The following is a 22,429-nucleotide window of genomic DNA, read 5'->3' as shown; positions in this document are numbered from 1 at the left end:
ATTCTGACAAATTGAAATTCAGAAATTCTGTCAATCATTGCTTAAATGTAGAGTAAGTTTTCACTACATTTTTACAAAATATTTGTCACATGCACCTATACAATATTTTGAACATGATGAAAGTTTAATATAATCTCAACTATTGTAACTAACTAGTTGACATTTCCTCTTACGTTAATGTCGGTGGAGTTACTCAAAAAAACCATAATTTATTATAATCCTAAAAGTGTAATGAGGTTACTTTCTTCCTTACTCAACGATAAAATTATTCCTGTTGCTTATTATTTCACATTTACGTGTCTTTTTAAAAGTCATGGCAATCCCAATTTGTCATTTGTATCTTGTACAGAATCTGGACCATCTGAAAGACTGTCAGTCTACCTCAGAAATGAGCAGTATTTCCTCCATTATGCAGTCCGATAGCATTTCTCTGTGTGTTACCGCTGCGCACCACGTCTAGCCTGTTTAACATAAGAGATTAATTATTATCACCATTATCTGTGAGCAAGGTTCTAGGCATGTTTTCTGTTTGACAGGCTCCTTGTCCGCCGCTGTGGAGAGGGGATCCTTATCTGGACACTTACAGTTTTATTTTTCTCTCTTTCATATCTTTTTAATTTGCACATTTGGTTTTAGACTGTTAATCAACAAAACAAGCAAGCTGAAGGCATCATTTTGGCCTCTGGGAGATAATGATGGGAATAGCTAGTGGCGTGGCTCTAGGGCTAGCAATGTCTGTCAGTCAGTCCACCACTTTAGTTCAGACTAAAAGAAATATTGAATGAAATGCCATGAAATATAAAAAAATGAAGTGGATGTGATTCATCAACAACACCTGGGGAAAAAGCATGTCTTATTTCTTTGTGTGCAGGGAGCTAATGGATCCTCTGTAGAGCCATGACTGGTAGCTTGTGCATAGGTTTTCTTTGTGTCAGGCATGACTTTGGTTATTCTCCTTCTACAGTACCAGCACTTTTCTCCTTGTTTAAAGCATCCCTCTGGTGCCTAAACGTATTCACTATATTTGTTATCCTGCCCCAGAGTGCCTCTTTATGTGCTGGTAAAATATCTCTTCTTTGCAACAGAGAGCTCTTTGGTGTTGTCTCCTCCGCTCCACACTGGAGAGGAATTTTCTCTTCTTTTTTCTTATTATTAAATTGAACTGCTTGTGAGGGAAAATGCAGGAGAAAGTCTTATTCTAACATATTAATTGCTTATTCAAAACAGCTTTGAAAATCATTCCGTAACAAAAAAAAACCTCTCATTCACGTATCATGTTTTCTTATATGAACAAATCCCATGAAAAGACCACATCATCACAATTAATTTATCATACTAACAAGTACTGTCCGTGTAGCCCAAGTCAGATATACAGTAGTTTATTCATCTGTGCCATAGACCTCCATTGTTGTCTAAAAACTATTAAAAACACATCAGTGAGCCACCCTGTTCCATTGGGTGACATGTTCCTTCATTGCAATCAACATGAGCACTGTACATTCCTGTAAGTCAATCCCACATACTCTGTCTTGTTGCTGTAAATACCTCATAATGCACTAAGTACGCAGCGGAAAACTGTTCCCAACTAATGGACTATTTATTTCTGTTTGCTAAAAACTACAGTGTAGTAACTTGGGCTATCACACCACAAGTTTATTGACAGAAAGTCAACAAGTGTCTGTGATTTGGACATGCTGTGGGTGTGTTGCATTGTGGAAGAGGCTTTGAAGACTTGGGGTTGCTATAATAATTAAAATGTTCAAATGCACTTTAGCCATGATTTGCACATGTGCTAATTTTCATGCCCTATTTTAGTCTTTATCTCGCACATGTTGAACTGATGGCACCTGCAGTTGCTTTTGCCCTGAATTTTGGAAAATATGTGCATCAACATGCACAATAATATTTGTTTTTAGATGTTGTTATTGTGAACCATTATTATATCAGTGGCATGGAACAATTTAGAGTATAATGCCTTGAGCCCATCTCAAATATTTATCTCTGACATACACAAAGCTTAAATATTGTACTCTTGTACTTGAGAACACAAGCTGTGTTTACATGGCTAATAACTTATAATAATCATACAATCATCATATGCACTGCCCCTGTTCGCCTATGTGTTAAGCTGTTATCAGGTTTATCACACCTGTATTCACACATTGTGTCGTAAGTGTCTTATCTGGAAATATCTACAGAAATGATTCTTCGGCAATCTGTATATTTCTTTGAACTGTTGAATTGCACTCTAATAATTGAATGATAGCCATTATTGCACCTTTGAACACATCAACTGTTATTTTACTCTAATTACCATCAAAATCACACTACGTAACTGATTTAATCAAGTAATTTGACTGGAATTATAAACACAAGTAGCACTCCAACCATGAAATCCATTTTCTTTTTAGCTTTTTTTTGGCGCTGCTAAGTTGTTTCCTAGGCCAGCCCCCTGATTGATAAGGAAGAAATAAGTGAACCGCCACCTTAATCTGATTTTATCAGGAATTAGGTTATAGTATGTGCTTATAAATATCTAGTCCCTAATATGACAAGTGTACTATCCAACTAAAGCAGTAAACATTTGTATCGAATAGTAGAATTATATATTTATGCATATATGTGATGAATTGGTATAGAGCTTTCATGACTTTCCAGAGGAAAAAAAGTAATTTATCAAGCCAGAATGTAGGCTAAGTGTATAGCTGTGTTTTACCAGGGGGAACCAGAAATCTTGTTTTAGTGCTCTAAAAATACCCTGTACAGTTTAATTTATTTATCCATGAGCACATGCGATGTATTTGCACCGGGGCCCCGTGCAGGTGTCGTTCCCCAGGCTAGGAACCTGGAAAGAGGACACTAGCACATCCTCTCCTTCATGTAGACTATCTATCCTTCACCAGTTCCCTCAGGACCTGCTGCAGAGTGGCTAGAAATACACTACTAGCATAGAGGTGCAGAGGTGATTAAAGGACTGTGTGTGTGTGTGTGTGTGTGTGCGTGTGTGTGCACGTGATGTTTTTGGTAATCCCCTACACTGAAACGCATTTCATTCATTTTTAATCCTGTGTTGATGCAGATTTACCCTCACATTTTTTCAGTATAACAAAGCGCCATAATTACTAGGTTCACTTAGCCGTGACACGTAAATTAGTTCAATAATTAGGCTTTCTATAACCCACTGATTTCTCTTCCATGGTACCTTTGCATGGTTCCCAGCAAAACAGTGTTGGCATGGGCTGATGTGTAATTGAAAAACTCAAATAAGGATGGGATATTGCTGTTCTGTCATATTTGGACTCATTTTTGAAACTTATTGATGGTAATGGTCGGGATCATCTATAGTCTATAGTCATATGAGTGATTTACCCTGCATTTACAGTTATGGTTGGTAAGGGTGGACTTCAGTGACATGAGATGCCTCCTAAGACCAGAAAACAAGCATACAGTGACATAAAGCAAAGATGGATATATCCAGTTCTGCCTCAGTTTTTCTGAATTTAATCAAAGTAAGGTGAGGTTATGTTCTGTTGGCACATGTAATTTCCCATGTCTATTCCCTTAATAATATTATAATGTAATAATGTTTTCATGCCAGAGAAACATAGTCAAAGATAAGAGTGACAGGTAAGAATATTGTCATTTCTGTGCTGTAGAGGATGTGAAGAAAAAAATGACCTTACTATGACCCAGATACTCTGTACTGCCTTAAGTGTTCTCTTGGGTCCCTGTGGTCCTGATACAACAGGAGAAGAGTATGGAGAAAATCAAACAAAAATCAATAGCACACCATCCACAATCCCCTACCCAATTACAAAAGCCTACCGTGCACAGTTTGTCTCAGTGATTCCACAGCTGGTCTAATTATTTGCCTGCACTGTGTCCCAGGTCAGGATGCAGAGAAACTGACCTTAAGGCTCACTGGGTTAGGTTTTTGTTTGAACTCACCCAGCACTGACCATAAGAAATAGTCTCCATTTTTGATAAAGTTGTCCACAGGTCTCAAAAAAAAATCTTACTGAAACATTTAAATTTAAGGCATTAAAAGGCCTTAAATATAGTGAAATGTAGTTTTGGATTACATTTAAAAGGTATTGATTTTCTTTATTTTTCTTATTGTCAAAAATCCCATGAAAAGACCAAAGCTAACAATGAATTGATCCTACTAACAAGTAGTTCCTGTGTAGCCCGTGTAAGCTCTATATGTCTTATTCCTCTGTGCCATTCAGCTCCATTTTTCCCAAAAACACATTAATGAGCCACAGCATTGAACTGGGACATTTTCCTTGAATGATTCAATGAACACAGGCAATCAATCCCACATATACCGTCCTGCTGTTGTAAATACTCACTAACACATATTAATCTGCCCTCTGAAAATAGTCTGTAAATGCAGTATTTAATACTATTCAAGTAGTAATCTTTACTAAAAATCTATGGTGTCCAGCTGTTTGAGGAAATTAAAGTGTATAAAAAGTGCAAAAAGTATTAAAGTGTGACCTGAAGATTTACATTCAGTAGGAACCAATGGGCTTGGGGCTTGGAAGTCAGAATACTCTAAACCAGTCTGCCATGTAAATACTACTTATTTTATGCAAAAATACCCATTTTGTATTAATCCACATCAAGTGCTGGGTCAAGATTTAGGCATCATCTGTAATTCTTCCATTTCAGCAGGGTGCTCCTTTGAACACAATAGACAGTCAAAGTATTGCCATGCCGCTGGGCTACCCTCTGGTAACAGTGTATTTTGCACATAGTTTATTTAATCTACCTTTCTTTTGTACAGCTGAGGCCTGATGTTAGTGGTACCATGGTCATATTCTTTGCTAAATGTCTATTTACTCCTATATTAACTATTGAAATGTTAAAACAAAAGCTTTAACAATGATTTTTAGGCATTAAACTGGTGATTGTTGAATACTAAAAACCTTTATCTTGGTCATGTCATTATTAATATTTTAAGCTAGGTTAACACTTCTTATTTAAAAGATTACCCATATTTATTGACTTTTGGAGAACTTTCAACTTGTGAATCAATAAAAACATCCAGTTCTGCTGAGAGCACACACGGGGAGAATGGATCTTCATGCTGAATATTAATCCATTCAGAATGAATTAGCATTTACTATTCCTTTTTTTCTTCACTCACTTGTCTGGCCATCACTGTTGGTCTGAAAAAAGTCAGAAGTACTCACCCCTCCAAAGAGCTTTTAAAAAAAAAAAAAAAAAAAAAAAATTCTCCTTAATGAAAAGAACATTTGAAACTTTTATGTGCTAATGCAGCTTCTGCCTTCTGCTTTTACTAGGAATTCATTTTAGGTGTGATTCATTTCAAGTACAACAACAACGAAGAGAACACATGAAAAACCTTGACATAATCTGTCACAAGGGCAGATGCAAAGATGAGTCATTCAGGTTTGGGCAGAAACTTGATACTTTTATAAAAGCATAGAAGTTTGTAAGAGTAAAATAAGGCAACAAACAGAAACAGAATGTCAGTGACTTATAAGTGCATCAGTCCCAAAATCATCAGTATGAAGTCTACTGAGTCTGCAGCCATGCTCTGTGAGGCTATAGTTTGACACAGTTGCACTTTGAACTGAAGAGTCTGATGGAAATGCCATTAGTTTTAATAAACCAATGTATTGGACAAATTGAAATTTAGGCCTAATGATAGTGGTAGATGAAAAATCTGGGGATTACTTACAATTCCTTCTGGGGGGAGCATGAATGTCCAGACATACCAGATTTCATTGACAATCTATCTAATAATTATTGAGCTATTTCACTTATAGCCACAAACGTAAAAGTCATCATGGAGATCACTGAAGTCAGTAGGATTCATCCTCTTGCTCACTATATAATTGACAAAAAGCTGTAAGTAAGTGGTTCCAAAACTGCTTATATTCAAGTCTTGACACAAGAGTGCATTAGCTTAAAACATGGATGCCTGAGCAGAGGACCCTGATAAGTTGTTTTGTCCTATTTCCAGTTTTGTTTACAATTTGAGAAAGCCAAAATATGTCTTTAAACCTGAATTGTCTATTACCATCTTGCAGGACACATTAGGTCCTGTTATTGCTTTGCACTTCCACATAATTGCTGAGGTTTAAGGGGCTGTTTTGCAGGACCCGTTGTCCCCTAATTTCCATTACAAATAATGATTTTCTCGTAATTTTTCCACTTTCAACAGTGTAAATAATAATGTACCTATGACACTACACCTCAGTCAGGACCCCATAAACACTGTGAAGCAATTTCAAAATTGTTGTTAGGAATGCCAGTATAACCTAATTTGTTCTGATTCATCAGAAAATAATGTCTTTAAGTCTTTACAGACAGTTGTAAAGCAAACAGATGTTTACTTTCTTCCTCCCTCAAAGAACTGTAGGCTGTTCAATGTCCTTCAGCAAACATTCCTGGATATTTATGAAAACAAGGACTAAAGCTGTTCAGAGAGCAAAGAGTGGCCCCTTTATGTTAGGTACCTCATATTCAGTTTTAGTTAAGTGTTTCTATTACAGATAAGGGCTAAATGCAATGCTTTAAATTGCCCACCCTTACTCTGCTCTCCAGGTGTATGATACTTGTGTGCTTGGATCTTTTCAGTGTACCATTAGACTGTTGAGTCTTATCTTACCTGCAGTACTGTATTTGTGAGCTCATTTTTCATCATTTGCTTGTTTTGTAGCTAACACCAACAGCAAAATCAAATTTCTTGGGCTCCCATTCTACTCTAGAAAATGAAAGTAAAGATAAATCTGACAAATCGGAATTTACCAGTGAAATATTAATGCTGAGCCCCTCTATATAGCTATTGTACTAACAGTGTGTCTGAACTATTCCTCTTTTTTTACATTTGATCATTTATTGATAGGATCTGAATTGCAAAATTAAACTTGTGTGTGTATGTCTGCATACATGCGTGCAAATCAATATGCAATATGCAGCAGTCTATGACTGACTCCAGTTGATGAGCCAAGCCAGTAAGGATACACAGATGTTTCTGAGGGAGAAATGCACCAATAATTGATGTAGCTGAAATCACTGAAACTGACAACGTTGTTCCTGCAGACAGCAGCAGGAGGAATGTCACTGCTGTCATAATTGGGCTGAGAGACAGATGGTGAGGGAGATGATAGGATAGAGTCTGAAAAGAAGTCAGCTGTCTCCTATAAAGAAACTATCTTATTTGTGCGTGTCTTTTCAGTCCGCAAGCTTGATTATCACATCCTACGTGTGCAACATTCCTGTTGTTCCACTAAACACTAACCTACCTGTCACCACTTCCCCTTTTCTTGAAACTAGAACGTCAGCAAAGGGTACAGGGACTCAGTACACCCAGGATCTGTCAAGAAAAAAGAATAATCTGAACATTTTCAACTCTTGGAGAGATGTCATGAAGTGTGAGGAATGATTTATGGTCTCAAACATTCGGGCTAATATAGATCAAGTCGACGATGAAACCCAGGGTTCTGAGAAGGAGTGTGAGTGAAATGTGTGAATACAGAGGTACTCATTACCATAATTTATTAGCCTCAAATTTTCCTAATTCTCCTCCTCTCATTTTAATGTGGCCATGCCACACCAAATTTTAATTACAGCATGAGACTCCCAATCCATGTCCTTTCTCATCATAAGAAAATGATTGCTTGTGATTTAGTCTCATGTAGAATATCACATCAAATAATGATCTACATCTAGTTTATTTAATCGTCAAATTCCATTAGACGGCAACAAATCTGATGCACTTTGGCAGCAATAAAGTGGATAAATGGTCAAATGAAAACTGACACACATTTCAGTAAATTAAAACAATTTTACTTTGAATAATTGATCATGTTGAGATACCGCACTGTGGCTGCAATGTGTTTTCAAGTATTGCTCGACATTTAGCATATGCCAAAAGGGTGAAAGTAACAGACATTGGCTGTGCATGAGTGGAATAAGAAAACTTGGTGTGTGAAAGGTTAATGAGCTTGGAGAAGTGGAGTGGTCTCTGTCATGTGAGACTCCCTGCTTTCTAGAGAAGTGAGGCCAGTAATAGAAGAAAAAACAGCAATTTTAACAGAGTCAGCATGAAGTGTTGAGGCTTCATGTTCCTAAAGACAGGTTGTAGGGATCTAAGATGTGTGAAGGTGTGAGGACAGAAGAAAGGGGTTCATGTGTGTTCACAGGTGGAGTGATGACTTTCCCACATATGACATCAAATCATTTCCTCTCGACTGTAACACAGACTTGTGGGATTATTGGCACGTCTGCTCTTGTAGTATACTGTTGTGTTTCTTATGTCCATGTACATGTATGTGTGTGTAAATACACATGTTAATAAGTGTTGATGGGACTCATTTTAACATTTGCAGCATTAACTTAGCACCTTCAGAGTTAAATTAACACTGACTGATTTTTTTTATATTCACACATTTTACAGGCATACTTTCAATCAACAGTTGTTGACAACAAGTAGATTTGGAAATTAGGCTAAATGGGGCACTTGTATGTACTGTACTAAACAAGCCAAAACAGTCAGTGGTTTTAAAGGAGACATAGATATAGATACTTCTTTTTTTTTTATTCTCACCAACTTAAACATCTCTTCCAGGAAAGGAGGCTGTGTGCACACCCGTTCCTTGAGATCTACAGAGAAGGTCTGATCCAGTTCATGGCCCCTTTGGCTCGGCAGGGAGATTTCTATGTGCCTGAAGTCCGACAGGCAGAAAGAAGGCTGTCAGAACAAGAGGAATCATATAGTGACACAGACATCTCAGGTATGTGTACTGCATGCTGTACTGCATTAATACATAGATTTTTTTTTGATACTTAAAGGTGAACCTAGTGGGACTCAAAGCACTTTTAAGCTATAGTACACCAGACCACAGACTGCGTTACTGCAGGAAAATAGATGCAATTTAGCACCTCTAAATAACCACTATTATATGATTGCAAATCAAGCTTAGACTTCATGGATGTTGGCTTTTCACTCCCTTGACTGAAGTTGAACCTGTCATTCAAATATGGTGCATAAGCAGGCCAACAAATGCCACTTTTCATTTGGACGTTTGCACAGTAATTACATCTTCCATAAATAACAAAAAGCGATAAACATAATGAAGAGAAATATTGACAAGCGTTAAAGAAAGACCATTGTTAAACTGTCTCATGTCAGGCTTCAGAATCAAATATAAAAACCTGTGATGTCACCTGTAGGTTACTGATTTGAAACCACAAAACAGGAAACAGTCATTTGACCCACTTTAAAGATATTGATTAGTACAACTTTTAATTTTGTTTTGACAGCCAAGACACATTTTAGAGGATGTGAAATTAGCTATTGAGACCATAAAATTGTATATAAAAATTGTGATTTTTTCCCCAATCAGGTCAAGCGAGTCATCTACTTTCTCGTGGCCGTTAGAAAACTGCATGTTAAGGCACCTCAGCCGTGGTGTTTACTGCTCGGGTGTGACCCAGGGGAACTGGAATCTTGTTTCTACTGCTGTTTAGTTTATGAGAATCCTCGCAAAAGCAAACTGTGATTGACACCTTCTTAGGTGTTAATGAAAAGCCCAGACACAACAGCCTCTGGTGGAAGTGTGCTACCACTCACACCAAGGGGGCTGTCCACAGTTATACGGGCACCATATGGAAAACTTGCTTTCACTGTAAAAGATACACAAACACAACACAATTCCATTTCCTCATGAGATGTAAAAGCTTGTGGAGGAGTGTTTTTCAGGAGTCAATACTATATGAAACCGAGTTTAATCATGCGTTGACATGGAATATGAAAATAAGCCTATTTGATGATAACCGCATAGCTCCTAATTGATACGGCTTTGAAGCAGAGGCCATATTGTTCAATTAAATACAAGCAGGCTGTATATTGAATCCAAATATAGACTAACTTAAAAGACACAAATAAAAAAATAACCACAGAAGACAAAAGATATGGGTCAGCATCTGTTACAGCATATATTTGGTTTTGACATGTTGTTGTTTACGTAGAATACAATCTGTGCTGAAGCAATTTATTCACAGCAATTTATTTATTTTGGTGAAAAGAAATCGCCAACTGTTTCAAAAACCGTTTGCTCATTTATCAAGCACAAATACTAAATATTCTGTGGTTCCAGCTTCTCAAAAGTGAAGATTTGCTGCTTTCCTCTATTTTATATCATTGTAAATTGAATTTCTTTGGGTTTTGGACTGTTGGTCTGACAAAATAGGCAATCTGAAAATGTCATATTGGGCTCTGGGAACTTATGATAGGCTTTTTTCACTATTTTCTGTAGTAAAAGATTAATGGATTAATGGGGGGAAAAAATCTATAAAATTTGTCAATAATCAAAATCATTTACATAAAAAAACGTGTATCTATTTATTATACTGCTAATGAAGCTTGAAGACATTTAAAGTAATACAGTAGATGCCCCATTTGACTGCAGGTTTTGTCATTAAATACAGAAAACAGTCTGAGATGCACTCAAGAAAACCTATTTGGTGAAGTGGTGTATGCACTGAGGAGCACAGTATACAATGATTGATTTATTCAACTCTGATTTTGTAATAGAGGCTTTCAGAAAGTCTGCTTTCCTGATTAGTTTAATTGTAAACAATTCAATCAAATCAATCACTCAGTTATGGTCAGATGGCCAATGTGACATCCTGACTATGATTATTATATAATCAATATACCCTATCAACTGGCCCCTCTCAATTCGCTGATGCTCTACAAAAATGACCGTACTTTCTTTGTAAGAAATATTTTTTTGAGATTACTTCATGCATGAAAAATGGGTTCAAATTTAAATAGAATATTCTTCTGACTGTAATAACTGTAATTTTTGCCTTTCCAAAGGTAGCTGAATGCAATTCGTCATCAATGATCTACTTTAAATTGGGAGGAAATGAATGGTTTCACACTGAAGCACATGAAAAAAGCCACTCATTTAAAGAAACAGGCTTTATAACACATAATTATTTGTCACCCTTGATTTTAATATATCCCTCTGATTTTGTGCAACCCTCACATCAAGTAACACATCTCTCTTCCACCTCCACTCACAAGCTCAAACTTTCCAATCGCACCACTGAAAACCACACCTCAAAATCCCCCTTCTGGATCTCCACACTTTGCTACAAGGTGCAGTGAAAATCTCAGTCGCGTTGACAAAATCCAATGCTTTTCATGTGTCATGGGCGCGTTGGAGAGTGGAAGTGACATTTGGGTCCATGACTGTGAATGATAATGTGACAGGTAGCCATGCTCCTGTCACACTGGGATCAACTCAGCCACGTCAGTGGAGGATTTGAGAGACTGGAGGCTTCTTTGGTCCACTGACCCATCCACCCACTCTATCCACCATTCCACCATACTGATCCCGTCTCAGTGACCGGCTCAACCCCCAGCATTCCCACACATGGCTCCTCATTCTGTTAGACAGCAGTGAAGAAATCGCCCTTTCACCCCCTAACATGGTTCACTCTGCAACACAAGTGGCGTTGTTCTGAGTGGGTGTAGTGCAGTATTTTCTGTCAGTAATCCATAAACAAGTTTACTACTTGCTTTTGTTACAGTAGTTGTTACCAAAGTTGTGTTTAAGTCCCTTGGGGGCAAGTCTAAGTCAGGTGTTGAGCCTTGTGAAAACAAATCTCGTTCAAGTCTGCATAAAGGGAGGGAGTATGCTCAAAACAAACTAGATTGAATAACTGTATTTTTAGTCGATACAAGGGGCTAACGGGAGTCTTGTCATAGATACATACAGCATAAGTTTTGATTTACAGTTCAGATTCAGATTTCAGCCGTTGATAGCACCGCTGCACAACCTAATTTATGTATTTTATGTGATCGGGCCATGTCATGCTTTAATTATATTCCATACAGTAACTGTGTTTATATTCTTTCATTCACTATGTGATATGGGCGACAGTGGGAAGGTTAACCTTGTCTCATTACTGGATAAGAGATTATTGTCATGCAGTTTCTGTATTTACGTTGTTTCATTCACTGTGATAGAGACAGTGAGCAGAAGGTTTGCTGTGTAAATAGCTTCGCTTTTTTTCAACTTGTTTCATGTTGTCTTCAATAATCCTTACTGGCATCAAAAACTTGTAAACTCAAGCAGCCCATGCCAGTTATCGCAGGTTTTCCTGTCCCCACATGGTATCCCTGACATTTACATTTATGAGGCACCTCTGGAACCTATGCATGTGGGTACAGCATAACCTCTTAACACAGAAGTATAAATGAAGCTTAGCATGTCATCCGACCACATCTGAGGGTTGAAGTGCCTATAATAACCTTACCTAGATGGCATTGCACTCATGTTGCAATAATTTAGAAGGAGGGGCATAATTGTGTGGGGGGGAAAAAAGACAAAAAAAAGCTTGAGAGAGAAGTCCAGATTCTGCCTACATTCTCTCTTCTGCACAAATGGCTAATCTAAATTGGTTGTGACTGTTGGATATTTGGTTTTGTGAAGTGCCTGCTGCATCCAACCATAACCCCGTCCCCCCCCGTCCCCCAATTCAGACGTCAGCAAGAGCAGGGGCAGGAAGTTTCAGACACTGTTAGACCATCTGACAAGCAGATCGGCTAAAAGAGTCATTCAGGTCACTGAGTGCTGACCATTAAAATGACACGGGACTTGAACATTTTCCATTAAAGTTGTGTTAGTTCATATTATTTTATATAGCTGAGACTTAAAGAGAATGAAACTTGCAACTTAATAACTTTCAACTTTGATATTTTTACTCGAATCGTTACTCCGTACACAATAGATTAGTCTGCGCTTATTATGACCTGACAGGATTTGAGGTGAAATGTAATCATAATCTTTCTGTAAACTAAGTTTGAATAAGCACATTAAATCTTGACACACTCAAATCGTGCAGCATATTTCTCTGTCTCATTCCAATAATGGATCAACTGTCACTCAGATGCATGTAGAGAGTGATGCCTGAAGGCACCGCTAAACCCCTCCAATCAAATGCATTTTTCACTCAAAAAATATGAAGATATCATGCTTAACATGTATTTTCCAATCCAAATAGGATTTTTCTTCCCCATTGACTGATTAAATTTTGTGACTTGCTTTAGGCGGAAAACCAAGAGACTAAACTCAATGCTCTTTCAGAGAACAGTATGCATGTTTTTTTAATATTTTATTTAATTTCTCTCTCGCCTCCATCAATCACATGCACATGAGGTGCGTGTAAATTAATCAGCAAGCTCTTCACTAGATATAAAGTTGGTTGTTTCTTATTCAAATTTTGAATGCATTTTTATGATGATAAATATTTCATTCTATACTGTACACTGTGTTTAACGCTGCTTTGGGTGTCCTGCATATTTTTGCATGTAGCCAACTTGTGTTCAACAAGGTAAAAATTATTTATACTCTTTTGTATGCAGTGTTATAGTCAGAAATACATAATTTATGATGCAATCAGTATGCAGTTTACATGCAATTAGTTTATATTCTTGTGGTCTACACCTTGTTCAAACTCCAGTGTGTGCTCGAGTCTGGCCTCAGTCTCGTATTCTCTAACACCATGAAGTCATTTCCACAGCAATATCTGTCTCCTTCTCTTCGCTAATATCATATTTTTGGAATGTGTGACACAACAACACGAGCCTTTAGGTCTTTTATGTTTAGACTAAATGCAACACCAATGACAAAACATGAGCAGGCAGTAGGCTTTGTCCACATAAATATACACACTTATAACTATTCTCTACTGCTTGAATGTTGCTATGTACCACCATTTCGGGCTGAGCTCAGAAATGTGATATTCAGCATGTCTTCGTAACATATAGTTATGTTTTCTACATTTGAAGTTTAACGAGAAATGCAAAAAAAATCTGGTTTTGCTTTGCTGCTATACTCTTTTTCTTCACCTCCGTTTATCATCTGCCTTGAAGTTTGTTCAGGTTGCAGTGAGTGTTTATCTGAATGCCCAGAATGAAAATGTTATTTTCAGAGAAATAAATTTATTGATTGATAATTAGATAGCATTAGAGCTGCAACGATTAGTCAATTAGTTGATCGACAGGAAATTAATCTGCAAGAACTTTGATAATCAAATAATCGTTTTAGTCATTTTTTTAAGTAGATATGTCAAAAATTAACTGCTTTTAGCTTCTCAAATGCAATGATTTAATGCTTTTCTTTGTCATACATGACAGTAAACTGAATATCTTTTGGTTTTTTGGACTGTTGTTCAGATGAAACATTTAAAGATGAAACCTTTGACTCTGGGAAATTATAACAGGCATTATCACAATATTCTCACATTTTATAGACAAAGTGATGAATTGATTAATCAAGAAATAATTGTCAGATTAATCGATAATGAAAGTAATGGTTAGGAGCAGCCCTAGATGACTTAGATAACTAAAGTCTTTGTTTGAAGCTTGATATTTTTCACACATTCTTCCTCATTTGAAATGCACTGCAGTGAGTAGATTTACAGTTTTTCAACTTGTAACCTCTGAGAATTTACTCCTTTCTATATTTATCCCCATTGGCGTCCCTCTGGCTTCTTTCCACTGTTTTATATAAAAGGTTAGTTCTTCCTGTGTGTGTATATCATCATCATCATCATCATCAGGTCTGCTGTTAATGACAGACTGGCTTAGTGTTAGGAGACATTGATTTGAGAAGAGTGTTATGTGGAAACAATCACCGCCACACGAAGGCAAAAGGTCAACAGACTGGCACACACAGGTATGAAATCGATCCTATTAACCTGCAAAAAACGAAACTAAAAAAAAAAGCAGCATGGAGTCAAGTGTTTCGACTGCTTATATAAACCTATACCATTACAGAGCAGGACAGCTTTGGCTTACAGGAGTTTCTCATTAACAACATTTCAGCACCTATTTTCACAGCACAAGGTGTTGCTGCTGGTATCCTATAGTTCATTAGCAACCAGTAAAAAGTGACACCGTGACAAACTATTCCTTTAAGAAATAATTTAATGCCCTTTTCATCACAGTAATTTAATATGTGCTAATCTGATATTTCATTTGAAGATGTATTTCTAAATAACGTTAAGATGACTTGCTACATGATTCATGGGTTTGGGGCAAATTAAAGGAAAATTTATTGTAGCTTATCTGAACAGTGCAGCTCAAATACAAACATGCAGATTTTGGTTGAATCCCAGCCCTGCCTGGATTTTTGGACAGCCAGGCTTTTCTCATGTGGTGTTTGTTTATAAAAGTCCGCTCACCATCTGTCCATCCCCTCCCTTTCTTTTATCACTGCTCTAGGTGCAGACTCAAACAGTGAATACAGCTCGGGGAGTGGGATTCTCCTGTCAGACAGCAGAGAGACGTCCCTGGCAGCGTCCTCTGTCCACTCTGTGCCTGTCCAGGATCAAGGGGATAGAGAGTACAGAGGGAGAAGCTCCAGGGAAACCTCATTTAAAGAGCTGGACTGGGAACAGACTGATGAACAACAGGAAGAGAGACAAGAGCAGCTTCATGGAGACTCTGACCAGAAGAGTACGGAGGTTCCCACTCAGAAGTGGTGGGGTGTTGTTGGAGGCGAGGAGTGAAAGTCCAGTCAGACTTCTTATTGTCAGTAAATCCCATGAAAAGACCAAAACCAACAATGTTTTTTTAGAGACATAAATCTTTAAAAAATGGTCATGAATGTAAACTTTCATTTTTTTAAAAGGTTACTAATTTCCTAAAACAGCTGGGCACTGTGGTTCTTTGCAAACGTTACTCAACAGGAGTAAATAGTGTATTTGTTGGGGGATTATTTTTTGGATGAATACACATTTGGTGCTCTAGTGAGTATTTACAGCAACAGGGAGGCGTATTTAGGACTGATTCAAAATAAACCACAGTGCTCATGTTTGTGGTAATAAAGGAACATTTCACCTAGTGCAACAGTGTGGCTCATTGATGTGTTTTTAATAGTTTTTTTTTAGGAAACAATACAGGACTATGGCGCTATATCAGGCTTTGTAAATACTTGCTAGCAGGATGAATTAATAGTTAATTGTGTTCTTTTTGACGGGATTTGTTGACAATAAGAATATCACCATAACATCGTAACCTATCCTTTAATATTTTAAATGCACAGTTTTAACAGAAAGTGTTAAAATCTGCTAGATTTTTTAATGACAGAAGAGTTCACTCAAGATCTGCAGAGCTTATTCAGGTAGCCTGAGTTCCTTGAAACACTTTTACAGAAGTGCTGCTGTTTGTCAAAATGATACAAGATGACTGAACTGAGTATTTGTTTAGCCAAAGCTTTTACTTGAATGTCTTCAACTATTAGTACCTTTATCAATCCATTTCAAATGATCATAGTGTTAATTATTGTTACTCAAACAGGGAATCTAGTTCATTTCAAAGATACTTAAAGACTTGTTTATAAGAGCCTTTTATTAGCACATACCATAGACCTCAAAACTATTGGTACTGTTTTAAAAACTTGTCATCTTTGAATATTTGTGCACCTTGTTATGAGTGTTATGATGTGTATTTTCACAAAGCACTGTGTTCCTATGACTCTGTTAGTGATGCACAAGTTTGAATATAAAATCTACTTCATTTCTAAAAGGAAAGGTGTGAATGAATGCATATTAATTATCTTCTTCCTGTAGTCCTCCTGTCCACCTCTGAGATTGAGGACATGATTATGGTGATGACATGATCAGTCAAGGAGCAAGATGACAAGACAAGTGGGCTGGCTGAATATTAATTTCACTATGACTGAAAGCAAGGGGCCTGTATTTACAATCACTCTACATCTCACCTTTACCATCAAACCACTCAAATTTTCCTCACACCTTCATTTTCTGTTTAGCCATCACATTCTGTTATTTTACTTCCTCAACCTCACCCCCATCTGCCGTCTCTTTGCACAAGATCATTTCTGTGTGTTTTATTTTTCTTCTCCTTTTGCTCTTCTCTCTCTTTCTCTCCGAAATAAATATGGCAGCTGCAGCATGAAAGACCACCTGCTGACCCACAGCCTGTAATGTATGTCCAGTCATATCCGTATCCTTTATTTTTCAACAAACAAGTGATCGCACAAGCCTCTCGCAGCAAGCCGTACTCACTTTGAGGGCACAGACACAGATGTGCATGTGTATAATCATGTGAGAGACACCATATATGCTGGTTTGAAGCAAATAACCTTTGCATATCCTGAGCTCATGCATGTGCATTTAAGATTCTCCAGATTTTCACTTTGTGTTTTATATGACTAAAAACCCATGCCAGTAAGGCTTATCATAAATATAATTGTGGTATTAAAGTGTCAGATGAATCCAGTTTGACAGTTTTAAATGTGAGTCATCCTGCAACGGCTACACAGTTGCCCCATCAGACTGTGTTTAAACCCAACCCATAGCAGGTTATTTTCTTCAAACTTGGAAACAACATCTTAAGAAAGCCTAGGTTGAAAAGCTGTGAATCTGTCTTTAAAACTATTATAAATACACAGTCATACATAAATAGACATCACAAAATCAAGACATTCAATTCATTCAGCTTTACAATAAAAACACAGGGCCCTGTTCTAAGTAGCAGTTTTTCAGGAAACTTGGTAAACCTACAGTCATTTTTGGAACAGGCCTCAATAGCGTGCTGTTAGAGGTAGTGAGCCACAGTTGGGTTTTTGTTTCCGTGTATAAATTGTTTTATTTTAGACTCGCTAGCGGCATGGCTCTAGAGATAGCAATGACAAGTCAGTCCACTACTTCTGTCCAGACTGAAATATATCAACAACTATTGGATGGACTGCCATGATATCTTTGACATTCTTGGTCCCCAGGGGATGAACTGTACTGACTTTCGGGATCCCTGATTTTTCTTCTAACGCCACCAGCAGGTTGACATTTTGGTCTCTAGTGAAATAAGTTTATAACCAATAACTTTAACGTTTTTCATCTAGTGTCATCAGGTCAAAATCTTACTTTGTCCACTACTTTAGTTTATGACCAAATACCTGCAAAACTAATGACTCTGCACTGTGTGGTTAGTTTAGTCTTCAGGAAACAATACCTGCTAAACATGAGCATGTTAACATACTGTTGTTAGTATTTGGTTTAAAGCATCACTGTACAGCCTCACAGCTAGCTTGGCAAAGATCTTTAGTCTTGTTTGACATTATCCCGTATGGTGGTCTTCAAGGAAAATGATTCATTGAGATCTAAATCTGTCTAAATGTTCATTAGGAGGAATTTGTTGATCACGCCATAAACTACTGTATATACTTAGTACTTAGTAACATGGAAAAATGAAAAAAACCAACAAACCGAGTGTCTTACAGCGTCACTCATTGATTGATTTACTCTAAATTGGAGTTGCCTCTGAGACTTAATTGGAATAATGCTGAGCTTTTACCTGACAAATGTTCCACAAATAAAATGATATATTGTGGGTGTTTACCTTTTTTAATCTGAATGCTGATTACTTGAAAGATAGGGTTAAGTCTCCAGAGGATAAAGGTTTAACGAGATGGATGAGCTTTAAGATTGTAAGAGAAGCCCTGAGATGTATAATTACAAAACCTCTCTGATCAGGTGGTGTACTCCACTCTGTCTTTCTATGTTGTTTATTGTGCACACAGGTTGGACAATGGGATAGTAGCCTTGACTTGACTGTAATATGACATAATTGGTGTGACACTAATGATCACTGAGGGTCATTGGGTAAAAACTCCAGGCTGGCTGTGCCTTTGGAGCTGCCAGGAATACTGTGTTAAATTCAAAGACATTTACTGTAAAGCATCATTTCAGATTATAATAACTTTTTAAAATTATTTTTGTAGTTTCAGACCTCTGTTCTTATCTGTAATAACTTTGCAGTTGCCAAAGTTCTTTCTGAGATCTGGGGATTTGGCAACTTCACTAAGTCTGACAAGACAAGCAGTCAGACAATCATACAGATTTTAAACAAAGCCCCAATTTAGACAAGCTTATTACCCAAACTGTCAGTTTTAAAAACCCATCACAGTTCTCAGACAGACGTCCTGGTTCATCTTTGACCCATCCTATCTGCTCAATGTTGTGCCTGCAGATATTTTTCCTGTGGAATGAGGGATTATCACTGATACTCCAGTTGCTCTCATTTTCAGTTTTACTTTGACATAAAGTGGTTTTGATTATCTTTTTACACCTCATCTGATCGTCTGCTCATGTTTCTTTGCCTGTTTGACTATCTTGTAGAGAAGATGCTATGTTCTCTAATCTCAGCAATTACTCTGGTAGGAACAATTATGATTGACTGATAAAAATGATGACCAAAACCACAAAAATAAAAACCAAAGTATGGAATGATCCTTTAAGCAAGGATGGGGAAAGTTGAAGCTGTGAACTTCCAGTCACAGGATGGTTTTTAAAATTAACCCAAATTTAAAAATACAAAACATACATATCTCTAGAATCAGAATCTATTTATTAGCCAAGTATGCAAACATACAACAAAGAATGAGTCTTGGCGTTTGCTCCCACAAACACAGAAGAATAAAAATATAACAAGAATAAGGTAGTAATAATAATAAAATAATAAAATAGACAAGTACTAAAATTGAAATGAAATATTGAGTGTACAAAGGAAATATGGGCTAAGAAATGTGACATGTGCAATAAATAATTAAATTATGTAACAGTGGAGGTTGAATGCAATGTAGAATGTTAAGTCTAGTTTGATGAAATATATGAAAGTGAGCAGTGAAGGGATTAAAGAGGGATGTGAAATGTAAAATCCAGTTTGATAACAGTGCAGCTCAGCTCTTTAGTAGGGCAACAGCTTCTGGAAAGAAGCTGTTTCTGTGTCTGCTGGTGGAGGTTTTTATGGATCTCAGTCTTTTTTTTCCTGAGGGAAGAAGTTCTAGTGTAGTGTAGCCATGCAGATAGTTTGATTTTTGAGGGTGAATAAAATGTGTTTGTGCTGTTCAAAGCTTTCAGAAACTATATTTGAAAAACTCACTAGCAGAATGTTTTTCCAACAACATCATTCAAGATACTCAAGATAATCCACAGACTTCGGTGTGGGCAGTTTTCAAAGTAACAGCCTGTTTTTTTTAGAAAACTTTATAGTTCAAATGAGGTGAGGTTGGCAATTATCTAGAGGAACTGGGAAAGATACAAGGAAGAACATGAAAGATATTGATGGTGAGTTTTTCAAATATACTTTTTAAATGCTTTGAATCCGACAAATGAGATTCCATTTGGAGACATCAAATTGGATTGGCAGCAGAAATCTCATAACCTGAGCAAATAAAACTAAAACTATGTGCATGGCTTGAATCCACTAGTGGGAGATGATAAAATATGTTTGTTTTTTGTGATTTGGGTGAACTGGTCCTTTATTAGTTGACTCTGCTCAAGCTTAAGATGAATTCCCCCCGCTGATATATACTGAGAAGGAAATGTCTAGCTGTGGGAACCTGAAAGTTGGGGCTCAGTGGAGGTCAAAGCACTCTGATTGTGATAGATTTTTGTCCACTTCCTCTCTGTAGTTGATGTTATTGTTACTACATGTTTTCATGCCTCTGAATATCAACGAAAAGAGAAACCCCACAGAGTAAAATAAAATAGTGGATTTTGGAATGATTGTTTTGTAATCATTCATTAACACTGTATTATCAGAAAACCACAAAGAAAGCAGCAGTCAGTCTGATGCACACTGACCACTGACCAAGAACATTTGTTTCTGTCCTCTATAATTTCACTCGACATTAATTGGCATGTTCCTATCTAAACTCTGCATTCCACCCACATGCCCTCAACTATTGTAATGGAAACTACAATTCTATTTCAGGAGAAAATTGGTCCCTTTGTGTTAGCTGAGGGAATTATGCAACAAGCAGGACCCGCTCGTCATTTTAATTGCCACTGTACACAGGAAAAGTTCTCCTTTTACTAACCTCCAACTGCAAAGTAGTTATTGGTAGTCCGGAAATGAAACATTTGAAAAAAAAAAAAGTGTGATGTGAGTGTTGAAAGTGTGGTTGGTAGTGGATAGACGTGACAAAAATGGGTGAGCGATGAAGTTGAATTCACACAGAATTAAATGTTGTTTCCTGACTATTTCCAGATTTAATTGCAATTGTGCAACAACCAAAAAACAAAAAGGTGGGCAGCAGACATTTTCTGCACTCACACAACTCCTCACTAATTATGCATCAGGAATGTTGTTGATTTAATATTGTTTTGAGAAGAGGAGAAAAACAGAGCAGTTTGTAGCATGAAATAATGTCTCTGCAGAATGTTTTGCTACAGAACAGCATATAGCCCAGTATAGTTAACCTTAATTACCACTGAGACTTTGAAGTTTTCCACTGCTGGCTACAACTGCCTTTAAAGTTAATAGGCTGAATCAATAGAGTTAAATCCATTTCTTTTGACCAGAGAATGTCAAAAACAATTTTATATGTTGTGTTGATACAGTTATGTTGTAACAAAACAACACATGAGGTGGATTTACGTATTTTCTGCATTGATTCAGCCTTGAGCTCAAGTGGGCCCTCAGTCTGAACTGCAGATTAAATGATATGAACTCTTCTGCTTTTGTGAGGTTTTTTTTTTTTTAATTCCTCTGTGTGTGTGTGTGTGTGTGTGTGTGTGTGTGTGTGTGTGTGTGTGTGTGTGTGTGTGTGTGTGTGTGTGTGTGTGTGTGTAGTCGCCTTTTCAGTGAAAAACAAACTGTGCAACGTGCCTCTTGAGTGTGTGAAGTGCCATGCCACTCAACTGGAGTGTGATTCAGTTTTAATGAGATGGAGGTGAATGAGGAACTGACCAGCCCTCATAGAAGAAAACAGAAAAAAAAAGTTGATGCTCATTTCTCTTTTCTCATCTTTCTAAATTTAGCTGGAGAGAGGCAACGCCTTGTATGATGTATTAGGACAGATATATTTATATTTTTTTTCCTGTTTATCATTAAAAGTTAGATTGACATCTTACAGGCAGTTCCATAGGGAATCTGTATGAGAAGTTGGAAACCAGGATGTGGGATTTTGATTTATGCACATATTGTCATTGTTTTTTTTTTATTCTGATGACTCCTGCATGCTGAGCAGTACATATTATTCTTTTGTGAGGTAGGTTTCGTTATTTTTGAGTCACTCCCCATTTCAGGTCTGCAACTCACTTCGCTGCCTCGCAAAATAAACGCCTCATGAAGCACAGTCAGGTTTGCTGAAAGGCGAGACCACAGCGTCGCCTCGTTGCGCTCATTATAGCTGCGGAGCTGGAGAAGAGTGGCTGCATGTGATTGTGTGCGTGTGTGTGTGTGTATGTGTGATCAGCAGCAGGCTATCGCACCAGATCTTGTTTTGAAGTTGATTTAACTTTCCGGAGAGACACACGTAAATGAAATACAAATATATATATATATATATCATTTAATATAGATTGTTTTCTCAGTCTCATTCGTGCATCATTTCTGCCGATT

At 37.3% G+C, this 22,429-nt stretch overlaps 1 protein-coding gene across 1 annotated transcript in view; it reads left to right on the top strand.

Annotated features, from left to right (window-relative positions):
• LOC121890360 (testis-expressed protein 264 homolog) overlaps nucleotides 1-15,902 on the top strand; it is a 34,516-nt gene extending 18,614 nt beyond the window's left edge. Inside the window, exons 3-4 of the mRNA XM_042402535.1 lie at nucleotides 8,606-8,771; nucleotides 15,281-15,902. Of these exons, the coding sequence (XP_042258469.1) occupies nucleotides 8,606-8,771; nucleotides 15,281-15,567 (453 nt within the window). The 3' untranslated portion in view covers nucleotides 15,568-15,902. The remainder of the gene's footprint in view (nucleotides 1-8,605; nucleotides 8,772-15,280) is intronic.
• The last annotated feature ends 6,527 nt before the right edge of the window (nucleotides 15,903-22,429 follow it).

This window comes from Thunnus maccoyii, chromosome 3, assembly GCF_910596095.1.
Source record: "Thunnus maccoyii chromosome 3, fThuMac1.1, whole genome shotgun sequence".
Taxonomy (NCBI): Eukaryota; Metazoa; Chordata; class Actinopteri; order Scombriformes; family Scombridae; genus Thunnus; species Thunnus maccoyii.
Note: the sequence above shows the minus strand (reverse complement) of the source record. Positions and strands in the feature narration are given on the sequence as shown.